The sequence below is a fragment of the Salmo salar genome, unplaced genomic scaffold, assembly GCF_905237065.1.
Source record: "Salmo salar unplaced genomic scaffold, Ssal_v3.1, whole genome shotgun sequence".
NCBI lineage: Eukaryota > Metazoa > Chordata > Actinopteri > Salmoniformes > Salmonidae > Salmo > Salmo salar.
The window spans coordinates 103,979-129,490 of NW_025547816.1; the positions used below are offsets into that span (position 1 = coordinate 103,979).

The window sequence follows — 25,512 nt, forward strand, 5'->3', positions numbered from 1 at the left end:
TTATGGCCCACCAGTACTCCATAACTTCATGGCCCTTAGTTACGGGACCACCAGTACTTCATGGCCCTTAGTTACGGGACCACCAGTACTTCATGGCCCTTAGTTACGGGACCACCAGTACTTCATGGCCCTTAGTTACGGGACCACCAGTACTTCATGGCCCTTAGTTACGGTACCACCAGTACTTCATGGCCCTTAGTTACGGGACCACCAGTACTTCATGGCCCTTAGTTACGGGACCACCAGTACTCCATGGCCCTTAGTTACGGGACCACCAGTACTTCATGGCCCTTAGCTACGGGACCACCAGTACTTCATGGCCCTTAGCCACGGGACCACCAGTACTTCATGGCCCTAAGTTACGGGACCACCAGTACTTCATGGCCCTTAGTTACGGGACCACCAGTACTTCATGGCCCTTAGTTACGGGACCACCAGTACTTCATGGCCCTTAGTTACGGGACCACCAGTACTTCATGGCCCTTAGCCACAGGACCACCAGTACTTAATGGCCCTTAGTTACGGGACCACCAATACTTCATGGCCCTTAGCCACGGGACCACCAGTACTTCATTGCCCTTAGTTATGGCCCACCAGTACTCCATAACTTCATGGCCCTTAGTTACGGGACCACCAGTACTTCATGGCCCTTAGCCACGGGACCACCAGTACTTCATGGCCCTTAGTTACGGGACCACCAGTACTTCATCGCCCTTAGTTACGGGACCACCAGTACTCCATAACTTCATGGCCCTTAGTTACGGCCCACCAGTACTCCATAACTTCATGGCCCTTAGTTACGGGACCACCACGGGCCCTGGTCAAAAGTAGTTCACTATATAGGGAATAGGATGCCATTTTGGATCCAAGTCTATGTGTACTTACTACAGAGAGAAGCATTGTCCTGGTCTCATTCCAGCTCCACAGCCAGTATAGTTTCTCTAAGGGTTATATTGACCACACAGAGAGAGAGAGGACTGATTCCCTTAACGCTGCCCTTCTTAACCCAAACCACTCACAGTCAACACAACTAGTTGGTATTAAAAATACAAGATTTCCTGAATTGGCCTAAACAGCAGATGTTTGTGTCTGATGTATGGACACTAGGCAGGGTAGTGGTTAGAGTGGAGGGGCGGCAGGGTAGCATAGTGGTTAGAGTGGAGGGGCGGCAGGGTAGCCTAGTGGTTAGAGTGGAGGGGCGGCAGGTAGCCTAGTGGTTAGAGTGGAGGGGCGGGAGGTAGCCTAGTGGTTAGAGTGGAGGGGCGGCAGGTAGCCTAGTGGTTAGAGTGGAGGGACGGCAGGTAGCCTAGTGGTTAGAGTGGAGGGACGGCAGGTAGCCTAGTGGTTAGAGTGGAGGGACGGCAGGTAGCCTAGTGGTTAGAGTGGAGGGACGGCAGGTAGCCTAGTGGTTAGAGTGGAGGGACGGCAGGTAGCCTAGTGGTTAGAGTGGAGGGACGGCAGGTAGCCTAGTGGTTAGAGTGGAGGGGCGGCAGGGTAGCCTAGTGGTTAGAGTGGAGGGGCGGCAGGGTAGCCTAGTGGTTAGAGTGGAGGGGCGGCAGGGTAGCCTAGTGGTTAGAGTGGAGGGCGGCAGGTAGCCTAGTGGTTAGAGTGGAGGGCGGCAGGGTAGCCTAGTGGTTAGAGTGGAGGGGCGGCAGGGTAGCCTAGTGGTTAGAGTGGAGGGGCGGCAGGGTAGCCTAGTGGTTAGAGTGGAGGGACGGCAGGTAGCCTAGTGGTTAGAGAGGAGGGGCGGCAGGTAGCCTAGTGGTTAGAGTGGAGGGCGGCAGGTAGCCTAGTGGTTAGAGTGGAGGGGCGGCAGGTAGCCTAGTGGTTAGAGTGGAGGGGCGGCAGGTAGCCTAGTGGTTAGAGTGGAGGGGCGGCAGGGTAGCCTAGTGGTTAGAGTGGAGGGGCGGCAGGTAGCCTAGTGGTTAGAGTGGAGGGACGGCAGGGTAGCCTAGTGGTTAGAGTGGAGGGACGGCAGGGTAGCCTAGTGGTTAGAGTGGAGGGACGGCAGGTAGCCTAGTGGTTAGAGTGGAGGGGCGGCAGGTAGCCTAGTGGTTAGAGTGGAGGGCGGCAGGGTAGCCTAGTGGTTAGAGTGGAGGGGCGGCAGGGTAGCCTAGTGGTTAGAGTGGAGGGCGGCAGGGTAGCCTAGTGGTTAGAGAGGGGAGGCAGGTAGCCTAGTGGTTAGAGTGGAGGGGCGGCAGGTAGCCTAGTGGTTAGAGTGGAGGGGCGGCAGGGTAGTGGTTAGAGTGGAGGGGCGGCAGGTAGCCTAGTGGTTAGAGCGTTGGACTAGTAACCGAAAGGTTGCTAGATCGAATCCCCCGAGCTGACAAGGTAAAAATCTGTTGTTCTGCCCCTGAACAAGGCAGTTAACCCACTGTTCCCCAGTAGACCGTCATTATAAATAAGAATTTGTTCTTAACAGACTTGCCTAGTTAAATAAAGTTTTTAAAAAATGTACTCCCCTTTTTAACAACTACTCTGTAGATGGGTCCAGAGACAAGACAGGGAGACAGGACCACAGACAGGAAAGGAACTGTGTAGAGGCAGCTGTGATATCCTGTCAGATGATGAGAGACAGGAGAGACAGGAGAGGTTGACCATCAACTCCTTTGAGTTATGATCTTTTAATCCCTTCCATCCGTTCTCTGAATTCTCCCTTTCCTCTCCTCCCCCTGGTCCTTCTCTCCCTCCACCCCTCTTCCTGACACTCCCTGACATTCTCTCCCACCTAATTATCTTGTCTGCTCTCTCTCCCTGCCTGCCTCTCTCTCTACTCCCCCTTCTCCATCTCCCCCTCTCTCCCTGCCTGCCTCTCTCTCTACTCCCCCTTCTCCATCTCCCCCTCTCTCCCTGCCTGCCTCTCTCTCTACTCCCCCTTCTCCATCTCCCTCTCTCCCTGCCTGCCTCTCTCTCTCTCCCTTCTCCATCTCCCCCTCTCCCTGCCTGCCTCTCTCTCTACTCCCCCTTCTACTCCCTCTCCTCTCTCTTACTCCCCTGTCTCCCCTCTCTCCTCCTCTCTCTCCATCTCCTTTCTCTCTCCCTGCCTGCCTCTCTCTCTACCCCCTTCTCCATCTCCCTCTCTCCCTGCCTGCCTCTCTACTCCCCCTTCTCCATCTCCCTCTCTCCCTGCCTGCCTCTCTCTCTACTCCCCCTTCTCCATCTCCCTCTCTCCCTGCCTGCCTCTCTCTTTACTCCCCCCTCTCCATCTCTCCCTCCATCTCTCTCTTCCTGTCCAGTTGGAGGCTAGAGGAGGTCCTGTCGTTGAGTTGGGGCTGAGAACTCAGAGTCCAGAGCCCAGGGAGAGTACTCTTCATCGGAGGGACAGAGAGCAGCAGAGGAGGCTGCTGGTTGACACCCACACGGCAGCCATGGACGTGCGCTGCAGGCTGGAGCTCAGCGAGAAGGGCTGGGTCCGAGAGAAGTCTGAACTGCTGGAGAGATTCAACTCTGAGAGGAAGGAGTGGGAGAGCCAGCTGGGAGACATGCAGAGGAAGATACAGGAGGTGAGAGGAAGGTAGTGGGAGAGCCAGCTGGGAGACATGCAGAGGAAGATACAGGAGGTGAGAGGAAGGTAGTGGGAGAGCCAGCTGGGAGACATGCAGAGGAAGATACAGGAGGTGAGAGGAAGGTAGTGGGAGAGCCAGCTGGGAGACATGCAGAGGAAGATACAGGAGGTGAGAGGAAGGTAGTGGGAGAGCCAGCTGGGAGACATGCAGAGGAAGATACAGGAGGTGAGAGGAAGGTAGTGGGAGAGCCAGCTGGGAGACATGCAGAGGAAGATACAGGAGGTGAGAGGAAGGTAGTGGGAGAGCCAGCTGGGAGACATGCAGAGGAAGATACAGGAGGTGAGAGGAAGGTAGTGGGAGAGCCAGCTGGGAGACATGCAGAGGAAGATACAGGAGGTGAGAGGAAGGTAGTGGGAGAGCCAGCTGGGAGACATGCAGAGGAAGATACAGGAGGTGAGAGGAAGGTAGTGGGAGAGCCAGCTGGGAGACATGCAGAGGAAGATACAGGAGGTGAGAGGAAGGTAGTGGGAGAGCCAGCTGGGAGACATGCAGAGGAAGATACAGGAGGTGAGAGGAAGGTAGTGGGAGAGCCAGCTGGGAGACATGCAGAGGAAGATACAGGAGGTGAGATGGGTGAGAGGAGAGAGGGGTGAGAGGAGGTGAGATGGGTGAGAGGAGAGGGGGTGAGAGGAGGTGAGATGGGTGAGAGGAGAGGGGGTGAGAGGAGGTGAGAGGGGAGAGATTTATCTCTGAGAGGAAGGAGTGGGAGAGCCAGCTGGGAGACATGCAGAGGAGGTAGGGTGAGAGGAGGTGAGAGGAGGGGAGAGGAGGGAGAGGAGGGAGAGGAGGGGAGAGGAGGTGAGCCATGACACTGGAGAGTTTGTTTGTTTTGTTTTTCCAGCATTTTACAGTTTTTTGTTACAACAAATCCCCTGACACTGGACCTGTAGACTAGTATGTGAAGTGTTTGGCTGTAGCCTGATCCCAGATCTGTTTGTCATGACATTGCCCATAGCAGCTGGAAAGACAGGACAGATCTGGGACCAGGTTGGCTGAGCTGTAAAGCAGAATGTGGTGATGTTTTGTAGCCTGATCCCAGATCTGTTTGTCATGACATTGCCCATAGCAGCTGGAAAGACAGGACAGATCTGGGACCAGGTTGGCTGAGCTGTAAAGCAGAATGTGGTGATGTTTTGTAGCCTGATCCCAGATCTGTTTGTCATGACATTGCCCATAGCAGCTGGAAAGACAGGACAGATCTGGGACCAGGTTGGCTGAGCTGTAAAGCAGAATGTGGTGATGTTTTGTGGTTGAAGAGTGGTGCTAACAGCAACTATTGGAAACATAGTGAAAGAGTCATTGACATGTGACCAGTCCTATTGAAACAATCCTAACAAAGTAGCCATTCATATAGTCATGTTCTGCAGAGTAATGGGACAAAGTCCTTGGAGCTCACTGGTCCTGCTATATCTCTATAGTCTAAGGTACTGTCCTCCTGTTCTGCTTTGGCAGACCAACTAATACTGATCCCAGTACAGCTACAGTAAGGTTAGGGGCTATGCTTTGGGAAACATAAGACCAACTAATACTGATCCCAGTACAGCTGCAGTAAGGTTAGGGGCTATGCTTTGGCAGACCAACTAATACTGATCCCAGTACAGCTACAGTAAGGTTAGGGGCTATGCTTTGGGAAACATGGGACCAACTAATACTGATCCCAGTACAGCTGCAGTAAGGTTAGTGGCTATGCTTTGGGAGACCAACTAATACTGATCCCAGTACAGCTACAGTAAGGTTAGGGGCTATGCTTTGGGAAACATGGGACCAACTAATACTGATCCCAGTACAGCTGCAGTAAGGTTAGTGGCTATGCTTTGGGAGACCAACTAATACTGATCCCAGTACAGCTGCAGTAAGGTTAGGGGCTATGCTTTGGCAGACCAACTAATACTGATCCCAGTACAGCTACAGTAAGGTTAGGGGCTATGCTTTGGGAAACATGGGACCAACTAATACTGATCCCAGTACAGCTGCAGTAAGGTTAGTGGCTATGCTTTGGGAGACCAACTAATACTGATCCCAGTACAGCTGCAGTAAGGTTAGGGGCTATGCTTTGGCAGACCAACTAATACTGATCCCAGTACAGCTACAGTAAGGTTAGGGCCTATGCTTTGGCAGACCAACTAATACTGATCCCAGTACAGCTACAGTAAGGTTAGGGGCTATGCTTTGAGAAACATAAGACCAACTAATACTGATCCCAGTACAGCTGCAGTGATGTTAGGGGCTATGCTTTGGCAGAGCAACTAATACTGATCCCAGTACAGCTGCAGTAAGGTTAGGGGCTATGCTTTGGGAGACCAACTAATACTGATCCCAGTACAGCTGCAGTAAGGTTAGGGGCTATGCTTTGGCAGACCAACTAATACTGATCCCAGTACAGCTGCAGTAAGGTTAGGGGCTATGCTTTAGGAAACATAAGACCAACTAATACCGGCCGGACAGTAAGGTTAGGGGCTATGCTTTGGCAGACCAACTAATACTGATCCCAGTACAGCTGCAGTAAGGTTAGGGGCTATGCTTTGGGAGACCAACTAATACTGATCCCAGTACAGCTGCAGTAAGGTTAGGGGCTATGCTTTGGGAAACATAAGACCAACTAATACTGATCCCAGTACAGCTGCAGTAAGGTTAGGGGCTATGCTTTAGGAAAAAACAGACACAGTGGGGCTGCTTTGGGAGACCAACTAATACTGATCCCAGTACAGCTGCAGTAAGGTTAGGGGCTATGCTTTGAGAAACATAAGACCAACTAATACTGATCCCAGTACAGCTGCAGTAAGGTTAGGGGCTATGCTTTGAGAAACATAAGACCAACTAATACTGATCCCAGTACAGCTGCAGTAAGGTTAGGGGCTATGCTTTAGGAAACATAAGACCAACTAATACTGATCCCAGTACAGCTGCAGTAAGGTTAGGGGCTATGCTTTGGGAGACCAACTAATACTGATCCCAGTACAGTTGCAGTAAGGTTAGGGGCTATGCTTTAGGAAACATAAGACCAACTAATACTGATCCCAGTACAGCTGCAGTAAGGTTAGGGGCTATGCTTTAGGAAACATAAGACCAACTAATACTGATCCCAGTACAGTTGCAGTAAGGTTAGGGGCTATGCTTTAGGAAACATAAGACCAACTAATACTGATCCCAGTACAGCTGCAGTAAGGTTAGGGGCTATGCTTTAGGAAACATAAGACCAACTAATACTGATCCCAGTACAGTTGCAGTAAGGTTAGGGGCTATGCTTTAGGAAACATAAGACCAACTAATACTGATCCCAGTACAGTTGCAGTAAGGTTAGGGGCTATGCTTTAGGAAACATTGAGGTAGTCACCTCATACAAGTACTTGTGAGTATGGCTAGACGGTACACTGTCCTTCTCTCAACACATATCCAAGCTGCAGGCTAAAGTTAAATCTAGACTTGGTTTCCTCTATCGTAAATCGCTCCTCTTTCACGCCAGGTGCCAAACTAACCCTGATTCAGATGACCATCCTACCCGTGCTAGATTACAGAGACATCATTTATAGATCGGTAGGTAAGGGTGCTCTCGAGCGGCTAGATGTTCTTTAAATCAAATCAAATATATTTGTCACACATACACATGGTTAGCAGATGTCAATGCGAGTGTAGCGAAATGCTTGTGCTTCTAGTTCCAACAGTGCAGTAAATATCTAACAAGTAATCTAACAATTTCACAACAACTACCTAATACACACAAATCTAAAGGGGTGAATGAGAATATGTACATAGGTGAGAGGAGAGTGGGAGAGGGAGAGAGGTGGGAGGAGAGGTGGGAGTAGAGGGAGAGAGAGGGGAGGGAGGAGAGGTGGGAGGAGGGAGAGAGAGGGGAGGGAGAGAGGGGGGAGGGAGGGAGGAGAGGTGGGAGGGAGAGAGGTGGGAGGAGAGCGAGAGGATCAGGTGATGACGAGAGGATGGAAGGAGAGAGGAGAGGTGGAGAAAGGGAAGGAGATGAGAGGTGGAGAAAGGGAAGGAGATGAGGAGGCAGTGGGTAGCTAGTGAATGGAGAACATCAGGGGACATCCAATACAGAAGGCTCGAAATCTGACACACTCAGGCTAGGAGAGGCTAGGAGAGGCTAGGAGAGGCTAGGAGAGGCTAGGAGAGGCTAGGAGAGGCTAGGAGAGGAGAGGCTAGGAGAGGAGAGGCTAGGAGAGGAGAGGCTAGGAGAGGCTAGGAGAGGCTAGGAGAGGCTAGGGAGGAGAGGCTAGGCGAGGAGAGGAGAGGCTAGGAGGAGGAGAGGCGAGGAGAGGAGAGGCTAGGAGAGGAGAGGCTAGGAGAGGCGGAGAGGCTAGGAGAGGCGAGGAGAGGCTAGGAGAGGCGAGGCTAGGAGAGGCGAGGAGAGGCGAGGGAGCGGAGAGGCGAGGCAGGGAGAGGCGAGACTAGGAGAGGAGAGGCTAGGCGAGGAGAGGCTAGGCGAGGAGAGGCGAGGAGAGGAGAGGCTAGGAGAGGCGAGGCTAGGAGAGGCGAGGCTAGGCGAGGAGAGGCGAGGAGAGGCTAGGAGAGGCTAGGCGATTAGCTTCCTAATGAGACGAGAAATACAAAAGGAACAATCTGCTTTGAACCAACATGTGGCTCTCATTTGGCCTCCTGAGAACAAACATTTATAAGGAAAAAAGAAACGCAGAGGAAAAATAGAGAGGCAGAGAGACATGTTTACCAAAGCATAGTCCTGACCTCACTACAGAGAGACATGTTTACCAAAGCATAGTCCTGACCTCACTACAGAGAGACATGTTTACCAAAGCATAGTCCTGACCTCACTACAGAGAGACATGTTTACCAAAGCGTAGTCCTGACCTCACTACAGAGAGACATGTTTACCAAAGCATAGTCCTGACCTCACTACAGAGAGACATGTTTACCAAAGCATAGTCCTGACCTCACTACAGAGAGACATGTTTCCCAAAGCATAGTCCTGACCTCACTACAGGGAGACATGTTTACCAAAGCATAGTCCTGACCTCACTACAGAGAGACATGTTTACCAAAGCATAGTCCTGACCTCACTACAGAGAGACATGTTTACCAAAGCATAGTCCTGACCTCACCACAGAGAGACCTGTTTACCAAAGCATAGTCCTGACCTCACTACAGAGAGACATGTTTACCAAAGCGTAGTCCTGACCTCACTACAGAGAGACATGTTTACCAAAGCATAGTCCTGACCTCACTACAGAGAGACATGTTTACCAAAGCATAGTCCTGACCTCACTACAGAGAGACATGTTTACCAAAGCATAGTCCTGACCTCACTACAGAGAGACATGTTTACCAAAGCATAGTCCTGACCTCACTACAGAGAGACATGTTTACCAAAGCATAGTCCTGACCTCACTACAGAGAGACATGTTTACCAAAGCATAGTCCTGACCTCACTACAGAGAGACATGTTTACCAAAGCATAGTCCTGACCTCACTACAGAGAGACATGTTTACCAAAGCATAGTCCTGACCTCACTACAGAGAGACATGTTTACCAAAGCATAGTCCTGACCTCACTACAGAGAGACATGTTTACCAAAGCATAGTCCTGACCTCACTACAGAGAGACATGTTTACCAAAGCATAGTCCTGACCTCACTACAGAGAGACATGTTTACCAAAGCATAGTCCTGACCTCACTACAGAGAGACATGTTTACCAAAGCATAGTCCTGACCTCACTACAGAGAGACATGTTTACCAAAGCATAGTCCTGACCTCACTACAGAGAGACATGTTTACCAAAGCATAGTCCTGACCTCACTACAGAGAGACATGTTTACCAAAGCATAGTCCTGACCTCACTACAGAGAGACATGTTTACCAAAGCATAGTCCTGACCTCACTACAGAGAGACATGTTTACCAAAGCATAGTCCTGACCTCACTACAGAGAGACATGTTTACCAAAGCATAGTCCTGACCTCACTACAGAGAGACATGTTTACCAAAGCATAGTCCTGACCTCACTACAGAGAGACATGTTTACCAAAGCATAGTCCTGACCTCACTACAGAGAGACATGTTTACCAAAGCATAGTCCTGACCTCACTACAGAGAGACATGTTTACCAAAGCATAGTCCTGACCTCACTACAGAGAGACATGTTTACCAAAGCATAGTCCTGACCTCACTACAGAGAGACATGTTTACCAAAGCATAGTCCTGACCTCACTACAGAGAGACATGTTTACCAAAGCATAGTCCTGACCTCACTACAGAGAGACATGTTTACCAAAGCATAGTCCTGACCTCACTACAGAGAGACATGTTTACCAAAGCATAGTCCTGACCTCACTACAGAGAGACATGTTTACCAAAGCATAGTCCTGACCTCACTACAGAGAGACATGTTTACCAAAGCATAGTCCTGACCTCACTACAGAGAGACATGTTTACCAAAGCATAGTCCTGACCTCACTACAGAGAGACATGTTTACCAAAGCATAGTCCTGACCTCACTACAGAGAGACATGTTTACCAAAGCATAGTCCTGACCTCACTACAGAGAGACATGTTTACCAAAGCATAGTCCTGACCTCACTACAGAGAGACATGTTTACCAAAGCATAGTCCTGACCTCACTACAGAGAGACATGTTTACCAAAGCATAGTCCTGACCTCACTACAGAGAGACATGTTTACCAAAGCATAGTCCTGACCTCACTACAGAGAGACATGTTTACCAAAGCATAGTCCTGACCTCACTACAGAGAGACATGTTTACCAAAGCATAGTCCTGACCTCACTACAGAGAGACATGTTTACCAAAGCATAGTCCTGACCTCACTACAGAGAGACATGTTTACCAAAGCATAGTCCTGACCTCACTACAGAGAGACATGTTTACCAAAGCATAGTCCTGACCTCACTACAGAGAGACATGTTTACCAAAGCATAGTCCTGACCTCACTACAGAGAGACATGTTTACCAAAGCATAGTCCTGACCTCACTACAGAGAGACATGTTTACCAAAGCATAGTCCTGACCTCACTACAGAGAGACATGTTTACCAAAGCATAGTCCTGACCTCACTACAGAGAGACATGTTTACCAAAGCATAGTCCTGACCTCACTACAGAGAGACATGTTTACCAAAGCATAGTCCTGACCTCACTACAGAGAGACATGTTTACCAAAGCATAGTCCTGACCTCACTACAGAGAGACATGTTTACCAAAGCATAGTCCTGACCTCACTACAGAGAGACATGTTTACCAAAGCATAGTCCTGACCTCACTACAGAGAGACATGTTTACCAAAGCATAGTCCTGACCTCACTACAGAGAGACATGTTTACCAAAGCATAGTCCTGACCTCACTACAGAGAGACATGTTTACCAAAGCATAGTCCTGACCTCACTACAGAGAGACATGTTTACCAAAGCATAGTCCTGACCTCACTACAGAGAGACATGTTTACCAAAGCATAGTCCTCACCTCACTACAGAGAGGCATGTTAGCAGAAGCATAGTCCTCAGAGCAGAGACGAGGCAGAGAGCGAGGCAGAGAGCGAGGCAGAGAGCGAGGCAGAGAGCGAGGCAGAGAGCGAGGCAGAGAGCGAGGCAGAGAGCGAGGCAGAGAGCGAGGCAGAGAGAGACCTATATAGGGAATAGGGTGCCATTTGGGAGTCATCCCTGATGAAATAGTTGTCCCGTTTGGGGACGTAGTGGTAGCAGGGGAAAGGTCATCCATTCAGTTTAACACTCTGAGGCTGTGGCCCAGCTGTTTTACTCTGGGTACGTAGTCTAAAGAGTTGTATATTTCACTGAGTACTGTAGTGGTTCCAGATGGGTTTTATGTATGGGGATCAATGTATTTTATTACTATGGCTGTGTACGCTATACTGCTGTAATTAAATGTAATCTACGTAAGCCTCCCAAAAAGTCATTATATCACGAGAGGGCCATAAACAATAGCTAGTAATGCTGTGTTCTCCATGAAAGGTAGAAATCCTTATAAATTGCTGAGGTCTAGACATTTTTGAGGACACAAACTCAAGTACACAGTACAAATATGATACAATATTTTCAGTATTATATACAACGTTTTTCCTATTCAGCAAAACTGTATATGAATAAGGCTTTTCAAAATATACTAGAATCGATTTATAAAATGACTTAGTGTATAGGATTTGAACCTGTAGAGTACATATTTGTATGTTTTAGTTGTAGAGAAGATGTGTCTCTTTTCTAAAGGTCTCTCTCCATGGAAACATCTCACAGAGCTCAAGCTCGGCTTCCTGGACTCGTCAGGAAGTCGCCTTTTTCATCTCATATTGATCTTGTCCATCTACGACAAACAGAAAGTGAATTTTGTTTAAAATCTATGAATTATTGTTATGCTACTGGCGGCAGGGTAGCCTTAGTGGTTAGAGCGTTGGGCCAGTCACCTGAAAGGTTTCTAGATTGAATCCCCCGAGCTGACAAGGTAAAAATCTGTCGTTCTGCCCCCTGAACAAGACAGTTAACCCACTGTTCCCCGGTAGGCCGTCATTATAAATAAGAATTTGTTCTTAACAGACTTTCCTGGTTAAATAAAAGTAAAATAAATATAGATAATAATCTCTGAATGTGCTACAGCGATGTAAGGATTCCAGGCGTATGCGTTGTTAGTGGCTCAACCAGTAAGGTTCAGCCAGGACTTGATGGACAGTCGGAAGACCCAATGAAATGGTAGGAGGGACATCCAAGCTTCATACAGGCAGAAGAGACGTACGGTAACCAGGGCTACCGCTGTCCACAGATGGATTTATACGTGAAAATGTTTTGTCGGAAGCGGTACCAGAACTACGCAGAACCAGGGGACTTTACATGGAAGAGTTTAAAACATAAAACATGTTGTTATAACACTCACAGACCCAGAATGAGATTCTGTTCCTGTTGTAACACTTTACTTCACGCCTACAGATACATTATGATTCTGCCCTAATGCATTGTGGGTAAGACCTGTGAAAGCATTTCCCCCTGGCCACACACTTGGTTTAATCGACGTTGTTTCCACGTCATTTATATGATATGACTTTCTCCTCCTAGATGTACGACGAGGTGAAGGTGAGGCGTGAGGTATCTGGGGAGATGAGAGAACCTGTCGGAGAGATTACAGAGGAAGTCACCCTGAGTGTCAGCGTACATTCCACCAGCACAGGATCCAGCATGCTTAGCGACAACTCGACCGCCGACCCACGAAGCAGCGGCGGCGGCGGCCAATCAGAGCCCGCCAACCAACACGGCTCCTACCCCCGTCGTCACGGCAACGACGACTTCGCCGCCCACAGAAACCGGGTGGATCACCGTGGCGACAGAGGAAACCCCCGTAACTATGATGCCTGTGTTGGTAACCAGGAAGTGGACATGACAGAACTGGAGGCCATCCTGCGAGGGGTTGACAGAGATTCTCCCTCTAAAGGGGGTATGGTTGATGTCCATCACGTCTCCCACGGTGGACCTATTGTAGGACTAACCCACAGCACTGAGATGAGCTCTGGGACATGGACTGACAAGAAGGAGAATAATACAGCCCTCAATGCTGTGAGTCAACACAACATTCTGTTGTCTATTGCTCCTCCCTCTCAAGTCTGTTTTTGTCTTTTAGTAATGTACATCTCTCCTTCTCTCCCTCCCTCCTCTCTCTCCCTCCCTCCTCTTTCTCTCTTTTCCCTCCTCTCTCCTCCCTCCTCCCTCCTCTCTCCTCCTCTTCTCTCTCTTCTTCCTCCCTCTCTCTCCCTCCCTCCCTCCCTCTCTCTCTCTCCCTCTCTCCCTCCCCTCTCTCTCTCCCTCCCTCCTCTCTCCCTCCTCTTCTCTCCCTCTCTCCTCCCTCCCTCCTCTCCCTCCCTCCTCTCTCTCCTCCCTCCTCTCTCTCTCTCTCTCCCTCCTCTTCTCCTCCCTCTCTCCCTCTCTCCCTCTCTCCTCTACTCTCCCTCCCTCTCTCCCTTGCTCCTCTTTCTCTCCCTCCCTCCTCTTTCTCTCCTTCTCTCTCTCCTTCTCTCTCTCCTCTCCTTCTCTCTCTCCTTCTCTCTCGCTCTCTCCTCTCATTCTCTCTCTCTCTCTCTGCTTCTCTCTCTCTCCTCTCTCTCCTTCTCTCTCTCTCTCTCCTTCTCTCATCTCTCTAGGCCCTGAATGAGATAGCCCGTGTGAGTGAAGAGCTGTGTAGCTACCAGGATGAGATCAGTAGGAAGTCCGGAGAGGACAAGAGGTAAGACTCTATCAACAAACTATTCCCTGTATAGTGCACTACTTTTGACCATGGCCCATAGGGCCTCTGTATAGGGAATAGGGTTCCGTGTGGGATACAGTCACTGTCTACCGATGGCTGGATCTAACCAGTACTCGGCTGGGAGCACCATGGCACTTGGCTGGATCTAACCAGTACTCGGCTGGATCTAACCAGTCCTCGGCTGGGAACATCCTGGCACTTGGCTGGATCTAACCAGTACTCGGCTGTGAGCACCATGGCACTTGGCTGGATTTAACCAGTACTCGGCTGGGAGCACCATGGCACTTGGCTGGATTTAACCAGTACTCGGCTGGGAACATGCTGGCACTTGGCAGGATTTAACCAGTCCTCAGCTGGATCTAACCAGTCCTCGGCTGGATCTAACCAGTCCTCGGCTGGGAACATCCTGGCACTTGGCTGGATCTAACCAGTCCTCAGCTGGATCTAACCAGTCCTCGGCTGGGAGCACCATAGCACTTGGCTGGATCTAACCAGTCCTCGGCTGGGAGCACCATAGCACTTGGCTGGATCTAACCAGTCCTCTGCTGGATCTAACCAGTCCTCTGCTGGATCTAACCAGTCCTCTGCTGGATCTAACCAGTCCTCGGCTGGATCTAACCAGTCCTTGGCTGGATCTAACCAGTCCTCGCCTGGGAGCACCATGGCACTTGGTTGGATCTAACCAGTACTCGGCTGGGAGCACCATGGCACTTGGTTGGATCTAACCAGTACTCGGCTGGGGGCACCATGGCACTTGGTTGGATCTAACCAGTACTCGGCTGGGAACACCATGGCACTTGGTTGGATCTAACCAGTACTCGGCTGGGAGCACCATGGCACTTGGTTGGATCTAACCAGTACTCGGCTGGGAACACCATGGCACTTGGTTGGATCTAACCAGTACTCGGCTGGGAACACCATGGCACTTGGTTGGATCTAACCAGTACTCGGCTGGGAACACCATGGCACTTGGTTGGATCTAACCAGTACTCGGCTGGGAGCACCATGGCACTTGGTTGGATCTAACCAGTACTCGGCTGGGAACACCATGGCACTTGGTTGGATCTAACCAGTACTCGGCTGGGAACACCATGGCACTTGGTTGGATCTAACCAGTACTCGGCTGGGAGCACCATGGCACTTGGTTGGATCTAACCAGTACTCGGCTGGGAACACCATGGCACTTGGCTGGATCTAACCCCTTCTCTGTGTTAAATACCTGGGATACTCTCTGTGCTTTTTAAACTCTGCATCCAGAACTAAATGTTGCATTACGAACCACTGGTTGAAATACCAGGCATGCTTGGTCTGCTCCATTTGCCTTAGCAGCCACCAGTCATCATATGAAATACCTGGGAATCCTGAGATGCTGGCTGTGCTTTGTAACGGTATGGACTTCCTGTCTCTGTGTTCCGTCCTCTGCCCTAGGAGTCACTGTTTCAAATACCTGGGATGTTTGCTGTGCTTTGTGAGCTTGTCCATTCTGCTTGATCTCTCCTAGAGTTGATTGAAATAGTTTAGATGTTCGCTGTGCTTTGTGAGCTTGTCCATTCTGCTTGATCTCTCCTAGAGTTGATTGAAATAGTTTAGATGTTCGCTGTGCTTTGTGAGCTTGTCCATTCTGCTTGATCTCTCCTAGAGTTGATTGAAATAGTTTAGATGTTCGCTGTACTTTGTGAGCTTGTCCATTCTGCTTGATCTCTCCTAGAGTGTTTGAAATAGTTTAGATGTTCGCTGTGCTTTGTGAGCTTGTCCATTCTGCTTGATCTCTCCTAGAGTTGATTGAAATAGTTTAGATGTTCGCTGTACTTTGTGAGCTTGTCCATTCTGCTTGATCTCTCCTAGAGTGTTTGAAATAGTTTAGATGTTCGCTGTACTTTGTGAGCTTGTCCATTCTGCTTGATCTCTCCTAGAGTTGATTGAAATAGTTTAGATGTTCGCTGTACTTTGTAATGAAATGACCTTTTTACTTTCTTTCTGTGTTTTGATTCCCTGCCCTAAGGGGTCGAACCGAGTCCGTGTATTTCCCCAAGGTGGACCATGTTACGACCAGAGAGAGAATGGAGGACCCTGCCTTCAACCTGAAGCAGCTGGTAGCTGATCTCCGGGCCCTGGAAGAGGAGAACTGGCTGTCCATCAGGATGGACCCCACCAGTGGCCCCAGTCACGTCAAGGACCCCACATCCAAGCCCCCTGAGAGGGAGAGAGAAGCCCCTCCGCTCTCCCCTCTGCTGATTCCTCCTCCTATCCCTCCTCGGACAACATCATGGTACCTCGCCAGCCCCTCCCCTGAACTACATGTCCCAGAATCCCTCAGTGGCTCAGGCAGGAAGTGCCACAGCCCCTGTCTCCTGTTAGACAGGATGTGCATCAGCAGCCCATCGATAGTGAGGAAGTTCGAGGCGATGCTGCAGGAGAACGAGGGGAAAGTTCTGACGGAGGCGGTGTTTACCACCTGCGCTGTTCCCGCTAACTCCCATTGCAACGTGGGCTGCTGCCACAACCGCTGGTCCTGCGACGGGAACCGCTTCGGCAGCAGCAGGTCGTCCACCTACGTGCCTGTCCAGAAGAGCCTGTCTGAAGTCAACATAGTGAGTGCTGCTGGGAGAGACTTGATGCACGACTACAGGCCCGTTGAGAACCCTAGAAGTCCTAGAAGCCCTGAGAGAGAGAGTCATGTACAACCTGGAAACAAAGACCTAGCCGTTTCACACATCTTTCTTGACCTTACCTTAGAGTTACCCCCTCCAGGCTTCAACCCTCCAGGCTTCAACCCTCCGGGCCCCAACCCTCCGGGCCCCAACCCTCCGGGCCCCAACCCTCCGGGCTCCAACCCTCCGGGCCCCAACCCTCCGGGCCCCAGTAGGAATAAGATGCTGGAACAGGCCACTGCTGAGTTTAACAGGACTCTCTTCCAGGCTGAGATGGGTCGAGGGATGGAGGACGATGAGGCGGAGGACAGTTTTACCTCAGCGGGTGTCTCTAAGCGGGGCACACCAGACGGTACGACGGTATGTGGCGAGGTCACACACGGGGTCACCAGGGAGACGAACTTTGACCTCCCGCCACGGCACAACACAGAGGTCAGACAGAAGGAGGTGATCTGGGACATCACAGCTCAGAAGCTGAGTTCAGGGATCAAACTGAGCCAGGCCCTGGCCCCATCTGACCCTCATCCAGGAGTCACCGTCAGGACCTTTGACTCCTCTGCCACCACCTCTGACCTTTCACCCCAACACCCAGAAGTTACGTTTAGGAACATGCCTTCTAACCCGGCAACACGCTGCCCTGAGGTCAAACACAAAGCTGGACCCCCCAACAGCCTATCTAAGCCCACACTGAACAGGTCCATCTCTGGTGAATACAAGCAGCCTGCCCAGGCTACACATACGGCTCCAGAACCAGAGGTGAGTGCCAGTCCTAAGAGGGACAACAAGGCCCAAGGAGAGAGGCCTCATTCAGTTAAGTCGTGCCCAGCGCCCCAGCCTCCTACAAACCCTAGGCCAAGGCAGGTTGGGCAACCTGGGTGTCGCCCAACCACAATGCAGGACACCCCTAAACCTGACGCTGGGGGGCCAGGACTCTGTGTGCCTGGAGCTGGGGGGCCAGGACTCAGTGTGCCTGGAGCTGGGGGGCCAGGACTCAGTGTGCCTGGAGCTGGGGGGCCAGGACTCAGTGTGCCTGGAGCTGGGGGGCCAGGACTCAGTGTGCCTGGAGCTGGGGGGCCAGGACTCCGTGTGCCTGGAGCTGGGGGGCCAGGACTCCGTGTGCCTGGAGCTGGGGGCCAGGACTCTGTGTGCCTGGAGCTGGGGGCCAGGACTCTGTGTGCCTGGAGCTGGGGGCCAGGACTCTGTGTGCCTGGAGCTGGGGGCCAGGACTCTGTGTGCCTGGAGCTGGGGGCCAGGACTCTGTGTGCCTGGAGCTGGGGGCCAGGACTCTGTGTGCCTGGAGCTGGGGGGCCAGGACTCTGTGTGCCTGGAGCTGGGGGCCAGGACTCTGTGTGCCTGGAGCTGGGGGCCAGGACTCTGTGTGCCTGGAGCTGGGGGCCAGGACTCCGTGTGCCTGGAGCTGGGGGCCAGGACTCCGTGTGCCTGGAGCTGGGGGCCAGGACTCCGTGTGCCTGGAGCTGGGGGCCAGGACTCCGTGTGCCTGGAGCTGGGGGCCAGGACTCCGTGTGCCTGGAGCTGGGGGGCAGGACTCCGTGTGCCAGGTGTAATGAGCGACCAGCCCTGGAAGCCCCTGACCCTGGCTGCATTGCGTCCGTCTGACTCCAGGTCTAATTACGGGCGCTGTGGAGAGGATCCTGAAGAGCTATGAGAACACTGCCTGGACCCAGCGGTACCAGAACCATACCCAACCCACTGAGTCCAGCCCTAACCCTAACCCTGGACGCAGCCCCAGCCCTAACCCTGGCTTCAGCCCCAGCCCTAGTCCTAACCCTAACCCTGGACGCAGCCATGGCCACAGTCCTAACCCTGGCTTCAGCCCCAGTCCTAACCCTGGCTTCAGCCCCAGTCCTAACCCTGGTTTCAGCCCCAGCCCTAACCCTGGTCCTAGCCCCAGTCCTAACTCTAACCCTGGCTTCAGCCCCAGTCTCAGTCCTAATCCTGGTCCTAGCCCCAGTCCTAACCCTGGCTTCAGCCCCAGTCTCAGCCCTAATCCTGGTCCTAGCCCCAGTCCTAACCCTGGCTTCAGCCCCAGTCTCAGTCCTAATCCTGGTCCTAGCCCCAGTCCTAACCCTGGCTTCAGCCCCAGTCTCAGCCCTAATCCTGGTCCTAGCCCCAGTCCTAACCCTGGCTTCAGCCCCAGCCCTAATCCTGGTCCTAGCCCCAGTCCTAACCCTGGCTTCAGCCCCAGACAGGAAGAGGAACTCATGGATCTTCTGGCGGAGATGATGGACAAGGATTACTGGGATCACCCAGGCCCTGCCTCTGGACAGTCCTCCTACACACACTCTCACCACAGCCAGCTGACCAGCTCCCATGGAGAGACCAGGCTGACCAGCTCCCATGGAGAGACCAGGCTGACCAGCTCCCATGGAGAGACCAGGCTGACCATGCAGGTGAGTACGCAAACGCAAGAATACACACACAACACTCACCACAGTCAGCTGACCAGCTAATCTGGTAGTACACTCCAAGGTAATAGTCCCCTAGTCTCTATGGGTCCTGGTTGAAGGTAGTACACTCCAAGGTAATGGTCCCCTAGTCCCTATGGGTCCTGGTTGAAGGTAGTACACTCCAAGGTAATGGTCCCCTAGTCTCTATGGGTCCTGGTTGAAGGTAGTACACTCCAGAATGGCCTGGTTGAAGGTAGTACACTCCAAGGTAATGGTCCCCTAGTCCCTATGGGTCCTGGTTGAAGGTAGTACACTCCAAGGTAATGGTCCCCTAGTCCCTATGGGTCCTGGTTGAAGGTAGTACACTCCAAGGTAATGGTCCCCTAGTCCCTATGGGTCCTGGTTGAAGGTAGTACACTCCAAGGTAATGGTCCCCTAGTCCCTATGGGTCCTGGTTGAAGGTAGTACACTCCAAGGTAATGGTCCCCTAGTCCCTATGGGTCCTGGTTGAAGGTAGTACACTCCAAGGTAATGGTCCCCTAGTCCCTATGGGTCCTGGTTGAAGGTAGTACACTCCAAGGTAATAGTCCCCTAGTCCCTATGGGTCCTGGTTGAAGGTAGTACACTCCAAGGTAATGGTCCCCTAGTCTCTATGGGTCCTGGTTGAAGGTAGTACACTCCAAGGTAATGGTCCCCTAGTCCCTATGGGTCCTGGTTGAAGGTAGTACACTCCAAGGTAATAGTCCCCTAGTCCCTATGGGTCCTGGTTGAAGGTAGTACACTCCAAGGTAATGGTCCCCTAGTCCCTATGGGTCCTGGTTGAAGGTAGTACACTCCAGGGTAATGGTCCCCTAGTCCCTATGGGTCCTGGTTGAAGGTAGTACACTCCAGGGTAATGGTCCCCTAGTCTCTATGGGTCCTGGTTGAAGGTAGTACACTCCAAGGTAATGGTCCCCTAGTCCCTATGGGTCCTGGTTGAAGGTAGTACACTCCAAGGTAATGGTCCCCTAGTCTCTATGGGTCCTGGTTGAAGGTAGTACACTCCAAGGTAATAGTCCCCTAGTCCCTATGGGTCCTGGTTGAAGGTAGTACACTCCAAGGTAATAGTCCCCTAGTCTCTATGGGTCCTGGTTGAAGGTAGTACACTCCAAGGTAATAGTCCCCTAGTCCCTATGGGTCCTGGTTGAAGGTAGTACACTCCAAGGTAATAGTCCCCTAGTCCCTATGGGTCCTGGTTGAAGGTAGTACACTCCAAGGTAATGTCCCATAGTACACTCCAAGGTAATAGTCCCCTAGTCCCTATGGGTCCTGGTTGAAGGTAGTACACTCCAAGGTAATAGTCCCCTAGTCCCTATGGGTCGTAGGTAGTACGAGTCCTATGGGTCCTGGTTGAAGGTAGTACACTCCAAGGTAATAGTCCCCTAGTCCCTATGGGTCCTGGTTGAAGGTAGTACACTCCAAGGTAATAGTCCCCTAGTCCCTATGGGTCCTGGTTGAAGGTAGTACACTCCAAGGTAATGGTCCCCTAGTCCCTATGGGTCCTGGTTGAAGGTAGTACACTCCAAGGTAATAGTCCCCTAGTCCCTATGGGTCCTGGTTGAAGGTAGTACACTCCAAGGTAATAGTCCCCTAGTCCCTATGGGTCCTGGTTGAAGGTAGTACACTCCAAGGTAATAGTCCCCTAGTCTCTATGGGTCCTGGTTGAAGGTAGTACACTCCAAGGTAATGGTCCCCTAGTCTCTATGGGTCCTGGTTGAAGGTAGTACACTCCAAGGTAATAGTCCCCTAGTCTCTATGGGTCCTGGTTGAAGGTAGTACACTCCAAGGTAATAGTCCCCTAGTCCCTATGGGTCCTGGTTGAAGGTAGTACACTCCAAGGTAATAGTCCCCTAGTCCCTATGGGTCCTGGTTGAAGGTAGGACACTCCAGGGTAATGGTCCCCTAGTCCCTATGGGTCCTGGTTGAAGGTAGTACACTCCAAGGTAATGGTCCCCTAGTCCCTATGGGCTGTGTCCTGGTTGAAGGTAGTACACTCCAAGGTAATGGTCCCCTAGTCCCTATGGGTCCTGGTTGAAGGTAGTACACTCCAAGGTAATAGTCCCCTAGTCCCTATGGGTCCTGGTTGAAGGTAGGACACTCCAGGGTTGCATTTGGGACAGACAATGTAAAAGGGGACCACATTCCGTTGTGAAATCCTTCCTGATTGTCGTAGGCTGAGGACGACACCACTGGGAATGGTGTTTCTGTCTGCTATGTGCTGACAGAAAGAGGCCAAAGCCTCCTGGTTAGCTGCAATGTGGCCCATTTCACTCTTAACAGCTTTGTAACAAAGGAACCAAGAAGTTAACTTGGCAGGAAGAGACTCTACTCTAACCTTTCATCTTAAGTCTCTCTCCTCGCTCTCTCTCTCTCTCTCTCGCCCCCCTCTCTCTCGCTCTCTCTCGCCCCCTCTCTCTCTCGCCCCTCTCTCTCTCTCTCGCCCCCCTCTCTCTCTCTCGCCACCCCTCTCTCTCTCTCTCGCCCCCTCTCTCTCTCGCTCTCTCTCGCCCTCTCTCTCTCTCTCTCTCTCGCTCCCCTCTCTCTCTCTCGCTCCCCCTCTCTCTCTCTCGCCACCCCTCTCTCTCTCTCGCCACAACCTCTCTCTCTCTCTCTCTCGCCCCCCTCTCTCTCGCTCTCTCTCTCCCCTTCTCTCTCTCCCCCCTCTCTCTCGCCCCCTTCTCTCTCTCTCGCCACCCCTCTCTCTCTCGCTCTCTCTCGCCCCCTCTCTCTCTCTCGCCACCCCTCTCTCTCTCGCTCTCTCTCGCCCCCCTCTCTTTCTCTCGCTCCCCTCTCTCTCTCTCGCTCCCCCTCTCTCTCTCTCGCCACCCCTCTCTCTCTCGCCACAACCTCTCTCTCTCTCTCTCTCGCCCCCCCTCTCTCTCGCTCTCTCTCGCCCCCCTTCTCTCTCTCCCCCTCTCTCTCTCGCCCCCTTCTCTCTCTCTCGCCACCCCTCTCTCTCTCGCTCTCTCTCGCCCCCCTCTCTTTCTCTCGCTCCCTCTCTCTCTCTCTCGCTCCCCTCTCTCTCTCTCTCGCTCCCCCTCTCTCTCTCTCGCCACCCCTCTCTCTCTCTCGCCACCCCTCTCTCTCTCTCTCTCTCTCGCCCCCTCTCTCTCGCTCTCTCTCGCCCCCCTTCTCTCTCTCCCCCTCTCTCTCTCGCTCTCTCTCCCCCCCTCTCTCTCTCCCCCTCTCTCTCTCGCTCCCCCTCTCTCTCTCTCGCCCCCCCTCTCTCTCGCTCTCTCTCGCCCCCCCCTTCTCTCTCTCTCGCCCCCCCTTCTCTCTCTCTCGCCCCCCTTCTCTCTCTCTCGCCCCCCCTCTCTCTCTCTCGCCCCCCTCTCTCTCGCCCCCCTCTCTCGCCACCCCTCTCTCTCTCGCTCTCTCTCCCCCCTCTCTCTCTCTCGCCCCCCCTCTCTCTCTCTCTCTCTCTCGCCCCCCTCTCTCGCTCCTCGCTGGCTCGCTCTCTCTCTCTCCCCCCTCCGTCACCCTCAGTTGGAAGCAGTAGGTTTCTGGTTCTATGTTGTGTGTTTTGTAATTACAGAAATATCTCTAGTCAGCCAGCTGCCTCTGAGCCCCCCCGCACAGACCACAGGAATGAAAACTCTCCCTTTAGATAAAACGAGAGAGAGAGAGAGAGAGAGAGAGAGAGAGAGAGAGAGAGAGAGAGAGAGAGAGAGAGAGAGAGAGAGAGAGAGAGAGAAGAGGAGAGAGAGAGAGAGAGAGAGAGAGAGAGAAGAGAGAGAGAGAGAGAGAGAGAGAGAGAGAGAGAAGAGAAGAGAGAGAGAGAGAGAGAGAGAGAGAGAGAGAGAGAGAGAGAGAGAGAGAGACCTAACTGGAATATTTGTTCATGTCATCTCGATCGAGGACAGATTAGCTTTGGGGCTGTAATGAGGCACTGTCCTTTCTGTCAAAGACCAAAAGCCTCGTGGGTTGAATATTTTTCATTATTTCAGAAAATCTGGTGTTTCTATGTGAAACAGTTTTGTTGTATTTCAGTCTTCTGTGATGTATAAACTACATCGCTGCCTGCCGTAAGATGAGGGACAGTGTCTGACCGACCAATCAACCTGCACATGTCCTCTATGCTTGTTGTTATTGATGAATGTATGGTTATTTTGACCCTTGGTTATTGTTATTACTGTTGTCCCGTAGACAATTTTGATTCTTATTATTTTAATATTGTAAATAGAGTAGGTGCTCAAGGGGGCTACAGAGGACGAAGGTAGGAGATAATATGGAAAGTTTTCCAACTCAGATGTTATCCTGAAGTGAAATGGAGTCGATGGCCGAGGGCTGCAGATGACCTGGAGAAATGTAGCCTACTGTTTCTGCCACAATCATGGTTTATGGCTGATTGGAGCGAGGAATCAGAATGTTTGTTAATTCTCTCTTCTCTCTCTCTCTCTCTCTCTCTCTCTCCCCCCCTCTCTTTCTTCCCCTCTCTTTCTGTCTTTCCTCCTCTCTCATTCTCTCTCCCCCGTCTCTCGCTTTCTCTCTCCCTCTCTCTCTCCCTCTCGCTCTTTCTCTATCGCTCTCCCCTCTCCCCCTCTCGGTCTCTCCCCTCTCCCCCTCTCGGTCTCTCCCCTCTCCCCCTCTCGGTCTCTCCCCTCTCCGTCTCTCCCCCTCTCCGTCTCTCCCCCTCTCCGTCTCCCCTCACCCTCTCTCTCTGTCTCTCTGTCTCTCTTCCCTCAGGAGTGTAAAGTGTCTTCCAGCTCCTCATCAGTCCAGAAGAATTTCTCTCGTCCGGCCTGTCCAGCCAACCGCAGGCCACCGTCACGCTGGGCTAGTTCCTCTTCCTCCTCCACCTCTTCTTCCTCCTCCTCCACCCCTATAAACCAGCCCTCTCCGGCTCCTCCCACAAACACACCTCATTCTCCTACTCAGCCTATCACACGGAGACGGTCATCATCTGACCCGCCCAGCTGACCCTGTGTCTGAACCAATAAGATGCCTTCGTTACTTTACGTACTCTGGACGTTTCTTCCTCAATTCAATCCTTCCGTGATTCCTTCACATCGAAGGCCCAAGTCGGGGGGGACGACCCTTCGACCTTCTCCTCCAGTATGGTTGTGGAGAACGTGATGAACTGAGATAGAACCCGACTCAAAACCTGCCTCTTCCTTCCATCACCTCTGTACATACCATAATACCAAGACTGTTATTTCTACTACCAACCAGACTGTCAAGAGCTTCAGCTGTGGACTGCAGCGTTGAGAATCAGTTCACAGATCATCAATAGAATGTATCTCATCAACCAGAGGAGATGTTTCATGTATTCTACTATAGGAACTCCATGATCCCCAATGCTGACTGTACCTCTGTGGCTTAGGCTTGCATTCCCAAATAGCACCCTATTCCCTATATAGTGCGCTACTTTTTTGACCATAGTGCCATAGAGCTTTGGTCAAAAGTAGTGCACTAAATAGGGAATAGAGTGCCATTTAGGAGGCAAATATATTCAACACCGTTCACTGTACATACTCTTTTAACTTTACATGTTGCATAATAATTCCAGTATTACAGAATAATGTTTTGTTATTCTTTACCTTTATAATATCAAGATGGATTTACATAAACGGTCCTGTTTCTACATATTTACCAAAAGGTGTTGTCTACAGCCTCTCTTCAACAAAGGACTGACGAGTTTCGATGCTTTTATTTGATTGGACATCCGCTGGCTGTTGTCAGGCAAGATAGCTGACTAGCTCCTTGTGTTAGCGCTTCCTGTTTTGTTGGGGGCCATGCTTAAAGGGGCAATCTGCAGTTCAAACAAAAACACTTTACTAATAACAGAATGCCCCTTTTTTATTTTTTTTAAAGTATTTTTTTGTTTGTTTGTTTTAACATGATGAAATGGACAACAACCCCCTTTCTACTGGAGGTCACTGTAACCGATGGTTACCTACCCGGCCCTATTGAGTAACACTACGGCCTGTTGAATCAATGTGGTGGTGACCTCATGACACATCACTATATCATGAACGTGATGCCTTTTTTTTGCTGTTCTTAATTTGTGTAATAAATGTAGCTCTATATTTACTGTCTACTTCTTAATATGTCTGGATTACAATTTATAGTATAATAATAATGTGTATTCTTCTCATATTCAAAATCCCGTTTAATTTTTGTTTTTTTAGGGGGGTATTTGCGTGTTTTGTATTGTCAGGTATTAGGCTAGTGAGCTGTTGGAGCTGGGAGCATAAACATTACTCTACACCCATCATAACATCTGATAAATACGTGACCAATAACATTTTGATTTGATTTGATCCACTTTGACACCCCACCCAATCATCTGCTTCCTTCCTGTTTGAGCGATTACCGTGGCGATGACCACTAATCCCACAGGTGGTTGATTGAATCAGTCTACTCCAGGAACTCAGGAGTTGACTGGGCTGATCTACGTCCCAAATAGCACCTTATTCCCTATGAAGTGCACTACTTTGGAACAAGACTTTGGACTCCAGGGCCCCTGGTCAAAAGTAGTGCACTATATAGGAAATAGGGAGCCTTTTGGGACACAGACCTAGATTCCCTATTCCCTCCTCCCCCTCCTCCTCCTCCAACCAGTCAATCAGCCTGTCACATAATACATGTCCCAGGAAGTTTAGTATCGACGGCAGCAAGCTGTCGG

General features: G+C 51.2%; 1 protein-coding gene across 1 annotated transcript in view; it reads left to right on the forward strand.

Annotated features, from left to right (window-relative positions):
* The window catches only part of LOC106592347 (uncharacterized), a 47,614-nt gene extending 23,810 nt beyond the window's left edge, over positions 1 to 23,804 (forward strand). Inside the window, 6 exon segments of the mRNA XM_045711611.1 lie at positions 3,237 to 3,503; positions 12,607 to 13,101; positions 13,683 to 13,765; positions 15,789 to 17,998; positions 18,061 to 18,848; positions 23,571 to 23,804. Of these exon segments, the coding sequence (XP_045567567.1) occupies positions 3,237 to 3,503; positions 12,607 to 13,101; positions 13,683 to 13,765; positions 15,789 to 17,998; positions 18,061 to 18,848; positions 23,571 to 23,804 (4,077 nt within the window).
* Positions 23,805 to 25,512: the final 1,708 nt, after the last annotated feature.